Here is an 8,968-nt window from a genome sequence, read left to right as displayed (position 1 = left end):
GGGAGAGGCGGTTACCATGTTCCATTTTGTTCAACTCTATTCATGTCTGTTCCACATAAAAATTCTGTCAAATGTGGAACATGGATCCTTGTTCTGTTCTGTCATATCTAGCGTACCAAACACACCCTACAAGAATTACTTCTCGAACTAAGTCAGCCAAACTCCTAAAACAACAGACGATTAAGGCAAGTAAAGTGAACGCACGAGAATATTGGAATATAAAGGAAACTTATATTCTTTGAGGAGTGTTAAGCCAAATAAGGCCACCATCTTATTTATACTACTCAAAGGAACATTCTAGAGAACAACCATCTAGATACGTACGAGAAGCATTCTGGAAAATATCTCATGCTTGGCGATCGTCACAACTAACATACTTGTATTAACTACATAGCACAAAATTACGGTTTATTCTTGTTTTCTGAGACTCCTGGGATTAGTCAAGGTGTGCATAAATTGGTTCAGAAAATGGTAAAGTAAAATTTACCATATCATTTCTTACTTAAACTACAATATATGCAAATATAAAGTAAGAGTCATTTACCAAACGTTTACCTAAGCAAGTGCTTATCGGCGAAATTCATCGCTATTACTTACTTACCGGGTATGATTTTAGTCTACCAAAACGGTATTGTATGCAACAATTTACCCCGTGAGCGCTAATCATGGTAGGAGTCTTTGCCTTCACTTACCAGGTAAGACTCTAGGTCCTTGCCTTCGTTTTTACCGGGTAGGATTCTTGGTCCTTGCCATATTTCTCTGGTAAGATAATGTGACTTGATAATCGTTTATCCGGATAAACGTTTGGTAAACTACTCCTGAATAAGATTTTGACGAGGGACAATATGTTTGTCTACTAAAGTATACACATAAATAAACATTTTACCATATAAACATGGTTTGACATTAAAAAAGGTATTTCAGATGTCTCGTAATTTATCATAATAGTTATTTAGATTTAAGTAAATACATATAAAAAAACACGAAACATTTACAAGAAGAGTGGTTTACAAATGTCCATACTGGATTTTCAAAACTGAATCCTTGTTATTGTTCTTACTAGATAAGACTCTCTATCTTTATCATGCTCACCAGATAAAATAAGATAAGTGATACCTGTCATCCAATAATTCAACAAGAATCATGAACACTAAAAAAAGTTTAAAACCATAAAAGAAAACATATAGCATTTATTCCATAACTCGAATCGATCCTTAAAATACTTTTGGGTCTGAATCAATTTGACAACTCAAACACTTTTGATCTTCGAATTAATAACTTTTCAAATACAACTACTTTTCCTTTTTCAAAGAACAAATGACCACGAATCGTGTTGAAATTACTGTTTATATGTATAATGATCACCTAAGAAACACTTATGATACTGAATGCAATGTACTGTTATGATAACAAGTCACCAACTGTATATAAAATCTTCATTTTGAACAATATGTTATAGTTACCATATTACTGTAATTGACCCCAACTGACCAAGGTAGTATTTAATTATGGACCTTTTAGAATACATCATCATATGGTCATTATGCATAATTAAAACACGAAATATAATACAAACATAATAAATTGAGAAATGCATTTCATTAACTTCAAGACTTCAAACTAATTACATTCATCTCTATGATGACTTCAAGTAGATATGGCCAAACACTGGCCTGACTTTGGAGCGGGACCCGGGACCGCCAGTTATGGACCAGTTACACTTTCAAGCCAAAAACAGGGACCGGCTAGATTTCGCATTGATTGAAGCAGTTGTTGGACCTGGGATCGGTTATGGGACTGGTTATGAGAAGGACTGATTTTCAAGAAACTAGTCGTGTTTATAGCCGTTTTTGATCCTTTTCCACTTCATTTTGACCTTTTTTGTCCCATAATCCCATTTACACTATGTATACATCCTATGATGTACGAGGGAAGATACCAACTCACAAACACAAAAAGTGTTCATAACTTTTGCTACAAAATTCATGATTTTACTCATATTCAGTTTCGATTTTTTCACAACTCCTACTAATCTTTCTCTCGTTTTTTTAACAACTCCTACTTATAAAATGGCCTCTCATCATGCCACCAGCGTTGATGATATATCCAACATCAACGGTCCCATCGCCCAAGTTCTCACCGAACACGGATAAAAATCCGAGATTTCAACACCAATCACAAGACCAATGGACTTAAATTGATAAAACATAAAAACACAAACCATATGTTCATTCATTACAGCTGCTGTGAGGTATTTATAATGGTACATATTAACCTTGGCGTCGACCCTTGTACCTTCGAGCCACCCATATGTATACAAACAAATTAATCGCACTGATCCCTGCTAATATCGAATAATAATAGTCGAGTTTGCTCACGTTAAGATCGTCTCTCAACCATCCGTTTTTTCCCGTTCCTGTTGCCCGCTCCACGATATTCACAAGCGCGCTATTTACCCAACTTCCGATCCCAATCTCACTCAAAAACAATGCGCCACAAACGCTTTTCATACCGTCGGTAGCTTCATCGTAGAAAAACTCCAATTGCCCGACATAAGTGAAAGACTCGGCCCCGCCCAGAATGAAGAACTGCGGAACCAACCAGAAAACGCTTAGGCTTGACGGGTTGGGGTGAGTCCTACGCATGTGTTCAACGGCGGCAGCCACGGCAAGGGCAAAAATGGAAATGAACAGACCGATGCCCATTCGTTGCAAGGATGTGAAGCCACGGTGGTGCTGCGTTTTCCGTTGGATGATGGGGAGGATGAGCTTTTCGTAGATGGGAACGGTGACGAAGGCGTTTACGACCGCAAAAACTTGCATGGAGCCCGGTGGGATGATGAAGTTTGGGCCAAGGTGTCGGTCCAAGATTTTGGATTGGGCGAGGAAGAAGGTTGATTGCTGGGCTAATGAGAGGGAAAGAGCGATGGTTGATGCCCATACGGGGAAGACTCGTAAGAAGGTTTTCAACTCTTCTACTTGTGTCACCGTACATAGTTCCCATCGGTTCTTTACGTTCGATAACTCGGGATCTTCCACCACTGCTGCTTTGTCCAAGAATCTGAAAACCAAATTATGATTGCTAAATTAATATCAGATGAAATTGAGTTTTAGCAAGGAGAGGAAAGATATGTGGACATCCTACCTCTTCCAGACCCTACTTGCCCTTTGGGGCAGAAGAAAGATTTGCATACATCCTACCCTTTCCGGACCCTGTTGCCCTTTGGGGCGTAGGAAAGATTTGCATGCATCCTACCTCTTCCAGACCCTACTCGCCTTTTGGAGCAGAAGAAAGATTTGGATACATCCTACCTTTTCCGGACCCTACTTTCCCTTTGGGACAGAAGAAAGATTTGCATACATTCTACCATTTCCAGACCCTACTTGCCCTCTGGGGCAGAGAAAAGGTTTGCGTACATCCTACCTTTTTCAAACTCTACTTGCCATTTGGTAGAGGAAAGATTTGCATACGTTCTACACCCTCTCCACACCCTACTTGCCATTGGTAGAGGAAAGATCTGCGTATATTCTTCACTTTCCACGCCTTACTTGCCATTTGGGAGCAAGGGAAGGTCTGCATACATTTTACCACTCCCAAACCCTACTTGCGAATGGGATATAACAGATATATTTGGTTTGAATTTGTTTATTATGTAGGAATGATGTATCTAACCTGAAGTGAGGAGTATGAGAGAGCTTTCTTGCACCGAAGATATCAGATTCTTCTGTAGCAACCTCATAAAGCTTAACTTCAGGATTCGCTTGAACACCTCTAAAATGATTTCTTACTGAAACCACAAGCACTTGAATAAATCTAGTAAAAACACTCCCCATCGGCTTCTTGTACCGATACTTGGGAAACCCGGCTGCCAATATCAAAACCGATGCAAACATGATGACAGTTGGAAGGCCGAAACCCCAAGCATAGCCTTTCTCCTGTTCTATATACACCATAACTGTGAGGCCTAACAAAGCCCCCACCTTTATTGATAAGAAAAAAAAGTTGAAGAAGGTGTACTTGTACCCAAGTTCTTTTTCATCGTTTTCGTCGTGTTGGTCGGCACCAAATGAAGGGACGTTGGGTTTAACACCGCCTGTGCCTAGAGCCACGAGGGCCAGGGCAGAGTAGAGGAGAGCCGATTGGCCTGGGGTTGCTTTTGGGCAGTTTGATGGTTCGTTGCAAGTTTTGGGGCGTAAGCTGTCGACTGAAGCTGAAACAGTCAGCAGCACCATTCCCTGATCATAGCGAATGACAAAAATCATAATCAACTAAAAGGAAATCCGATTTCGGTAAGAGTTGACCTGAATAGTAGTTCTAGCTCTAGTTCAAGTTCAAGTAGATTCGAAAGCTAAGTTGAATAGCGCTAGCTAACAAGTAAACGAGTGAATCTTGGCACATATTTCTACTTGTATGTTATGATCAGTTCGTATGCACATGTGAATAGTGTTGAAAATAGAACATAAACCAAACCCTATAAACTCACTTGCCTATTTGGAATACTAATTGTGTACCTCTGCAATGCATCAAAATATAAAACAACAATTCAACTCATCTTTCTACACTCTATTATAAGAGAACAAGAAACAACAAAATCAAATACTTGAACTGCAATTTGATTTGGCGCACTTTGAAACCGAGGCCTAAATCCTTTTTATAGGGCATAGGATCCACTCCACCTTTTATAAACATGGTTTGAGCCAAAAACTATAAACAAATAACCATTAATTCATATGTGAATTGTAGTAATGCTTCATACCAAAATTCAAAATCCAAGGGTTTTACCTAAATATAGTATAGACATGGTTGAGTCAAGAACTTGCAATGAGCTCTAAACCTTTGTTCCGTTTTGGTGATTCCATAGAAATAAAACCGACGGAACTTCTTGTCTTCTTATCGTTAATTATTATAAATAATTTTGAATGGATCACGTTCTTCAATGTTGTTGGTGAAATTTACAGTAACATCTAATGTATGTTTAGCAATGAATGGAAATGAAAGAGCATTCAGAGCATTTATTTGGGGGGAGTGATTGCAGTAACGGAAAACAAGAAGGCACATACAACGAGGTAGACGGCGGAGGAGAGGATGACGGTGAGGTAACGGCCCAAATAAGCATCGGCGAGAAAAGCACCGAGAAGCATAAGAAGATATGTAGCTCCCACCCAATCACTCACATGTGTGGCTGCATCTGGTAACGATTCCTTCATCTCATTGGTTAGATACAATACCAGACTCGCGGACACCGTGAACGCCGAAAGTCTCTCCGCCGCCTCGTTAGCTTCACAAAATCAATAATTAGACCGACCTATTAAGAAGACGATGAATTTGAGTAATGATCTGTGAAGTTAAAAGTACCGATGATGAAGGGAGTAGCTTTCCATCCGCCGGTTTTCCGTTTATTGGCAACTCTGCCTCTGAAATCAACACTTCCATTGGTAACCAAATCCATGGACGATGATGACGAGGACGCCAAATCCGATTTGGAATCGGTAGTTGGAAGCAACTGATAGTTCATGAGTTGAGTTAAATAGAAGAATCTTGGAGGTAATAAAATGGTTTTTGGTGAGAAACGAATTGAATGATCATGTGCGGTAGAATCGGCAGGTGATTCAGATGCGTCCGGATACAGTGAACCAGAAAACGGCCATTGTTGGGTCTAACTTGTGTTTGATCTAAATGCGTAAGCAAAAAGTCAGCCTAGATGTTTGGAGACCCCACAACTCCCTTGTTCTTTCCGTGCTTATCATAAACACCTTCCCGTCAATTATGAATTTGGTCTTGTGTTTTGTTTTGATGTTTTTTTTTAACCTGAATATTCAATTTGTTACTTGAGCCGATTAAATTTAAGGCGATCATTTATTTTGTAGATAATCTGGAGTCATCGTATTTGAATCTCTGTGGCCATAAGGGGATTTTTATTCTTCATTGGATTTGAACCTGGGACCTCCAGATACTTTTGACCTTTGGAGCCAAGTTCAAACCAATCATGCACCATCCTTGTGGTGCTTGATGTTTATTATGAGAGAAACCTACAAATAGTTCCTTGTGTTTTGTTGGCATAAGATATTTTGATTTTATCTTTTTGAAAATACAACATGGTTATCGTAATTCTACAAACAAAAGGGGTTACAAACTGATCAATACGAAAGCTTGAGATTTATGAGCGTTGTAGTCTAATCTTTGCCATATCAATACCCTCATCGGAGAAGAAGAGATTGAATGTTGAAAACCCCATTAGAGAAGAAAGTTGTGCATGTCATATTTTTCACGTTTGAGGGAGCCCGGAGATAGATGCAGGTGAAGGGGGTGGAGGAAGGGACGTGTCAACAACTTTGTATGTTTATACAGGAACGTTCCAATCTTTTTGGAGGCTCTGCTACATCCAAAACTTTTAATTACATTGCATAAATGAGATGACAAATAATATATGTTAAGTGGGCTAAATCTTAAAACGATTAACAATATGAAACTAAACCTAAACCATTAATAATTTGAACCTAAAACCAAATAATTAATGGTTTGAATCTAAATAATTTCGGCTATAGTTTTACACAGGTCGATAAAAAGACCATAAACACATGTAAATTTGAGCCCAAATTTTCAAGAGCCCTATTCAAAATTTCACATTTAACATGTTAAGAGATGATCCTGTGTTTATATATTATATATAGGGGTCATCCAAGGGAGAACTCAATACTTTGTGAGATCCAATCTCAATCATAATTAGGAAATTAATAACTTTGGTCTTGACTTAAAAATTTTAAATAGTGGCATTTTAGGTTTTTTAGAAATCTTATCTCTTCTTTTCTATCTCCCCTCTGGTGTGAACCACTGTGATACCCGATCAAGATCATTCTCTTTATATACCCACTTATACCTGTTGATGTCCACTGTGATGTTCACGGTGATACCACTATATACACAATGTGATACATAGTAAATAACGAAAAATACATAATGTGATACAAAAAAAACATTGAAAATACACTTTGTGTTACTAGCATTAAAGATTCAAAGGTAAGACATTATGAAGAGTCTATTTCTTATTTATGAGAGTTATATAAGTTTTATACTTATGGAGAGAATAAATTAATTAAATGCGTTTATGAGCTGTCTTTCTTATACTAAATTACTCTTTTCTATTTATTTAACAAATAACATAATTATCTTAAATGAGTGGTTTAAATTGGATCTCACAGTTATCATAAATTACTGATTTCTCATTTGATAGGAAGTTCCAAATAGGAACTATAAAAAACTTATGAACCTAGGAACAATCTAATTGTTTAGGTAAACGTCCCCTAGTGTGTGTTGGTGTGTTGTATTGTTCCATCTCTTACAAAACCACCACCGTCAATAACCCATTGAGATTCTCTCGAGAACTCTTTGAGAACATATTGAGACTGAACGAGAACTCATTGAAACAGATCAAGACCAATCGAGAACCCATCCCTTAAAATATGTATGTTTTAGATGGTTAACCGTTTTAACCATTAACATGTTATCATGATGACATGACATACCACTAAACATTAGTTATTGATGTGGCAAATAATATGGTTTTTTTACATAAAATTGGTTTTAGGTTTTTTATTATTGCATTTCAGATTTTAAAAATATAAACAAAAATATGAATACCATGAACGTTCAACCAGATACACAATTAGATTTAAAAGAACAAGTTCACAATCACCACCGTTCCAATGGAGTCTTAGTCGTTCGTTTCGTTTCTTCTATTCTTCTTCTTATTTTGGAGCTCATCATGCTCGCAACCTTGGCCAACGCTTGAATCGAGATAAATCATTCAAGCTTTAATGGTGTCTCGTCATCATTTTGTGACTTTAATTTTATCACCGGAGAAAACCGAAACATCACGGAAGATTTCGCCATCGAACTTCTTCTCGACAATATTATGACGATTATGTTTACAAGGGTTGAAGTAGGTTCCGTATACTTGTTCACGATGGTTTAAGATGACTAGAGGTTAGATGATATATTTACAGCCCACATATTAGGGTTTTGAAGATGGTTTATTATTAACTTTTTTTTTAATTAACCTGGATATCCAACTCGCTATGCGAGCCGATTAATCCCAGGACGACCACCTGCTTTGCAGATAGTCCGGAGTCACTGCATTTGAACCTCCGTGGCCACGAGGAGATTTTTATTCCTTCATGGATTTGGACCTAGGACCTCCAGGTAGGTACTTTTGATCTTTAAAGCCAAGTTCAAACCAATCAGGCACCACCCCTGTGGTTTTATTATTAACCTTTTTTAAGGCAAATTTCACAAATAAAATTCTAGTAAAAAATTAAAATGAAATTAAAATAGAAAATTGCCCTTTTGTTTAAATACTTTGTTGTGAATAGTTGATAATTGTGTTTAAAAATATTTGTTATTAAAAGAAACCTTTTACATTTTTTATAATTATTTTTCATTAAGAAAATCTCACACAAATCGTTTAAAAAAATATAAGTTCTAAAAACTAAAAAAATAATTATGTAAGTAAAAAACTTTTACAAATATAAAATAATTCATGACATGTCAGTAATAACCTAATTTTAATCAACATTTTTAGATCGATAGGTAAATCAGATATCTAAATGTTTGAGATGTTTTATCTTAGATACCAAAGTAATGGTTTTAAAAGTACATTACTGAAAATAGGATTCAAAACAAAGTACATTAATTTCATGTAATGTCTTTGTATAATTTTTTAAAAACTTATAAAACCAACTAATAAATATTTTAGTTTTTTTTTTTCTTTCTAAAACTATAAATAATGATAACATAATTAAATTTTTTAAAGTAATATATATATATATATATATATAGGTGGAGGCTCAAACGAGAACCCCTGTGATTTACGAGAATGCGAGAACAACCCAATAACCTCAAACTTTTTTAATTAATAAATTAACTTTTATTATATATAAATAATTTAATAAGGACAATAATGTAATTAAGT

The 8,968-nt window shown here is 36.4% G+C and overlaps 1 protein-coding gene across 1 annotated transcript; it reads right to left on the bottom strand.

Annotated features, from left to right (window-relative positions):
• Positions 1 to 2,180: 2,180 nt before the first annotated feature.
• On the bottom strand, positions 2,181 to 5,634 carry LOC112510772 (protein NRT1/ PTR FAMILY 8.1-like). Its single transcript, XM_025116114.1, has 4 exons — positions 5,356 to 5,634; positions 5,061 to 5,278; positions 3,673 to 4,235; positions 2,181 to 3,060 (listed from the first exon to the last, which is right to left on the bottom strand). The coding sequence occupies exons 1-4, from the start codon at positions 5,513 to 5,515 to the stop codon at positions 2,271 to 2,273; spliced, it is 1,731 nt and encodes a 576-aa protein (XP_024971882.1). The 5' UTR covers positions 5,516 to 5,634; the 3' UTR covers positions 2,181 to 2,270.
• Positions 5,635 to 8,968: the final 3,334 nt, after the last annotated feature.

This window comes from Cynara cardunculus (genome assembly GCF_001531365.2).
Source record: "Cynara cardunculus var. scolymus isolate 2C chromosome LG 4, CcrdV1, whole genome shotgun sequence".
NCBI classification, from domain to species: domain Eukaryota; kingdom Viridiplantae; phylum Streptophyta; class Magnoliopsida; order Asterales; family Asteraceae; genus Cynara; species Cynara cardunculus.
This window is presented reverse-complemented; position numbering and strand designations above follow the sequence as displayed.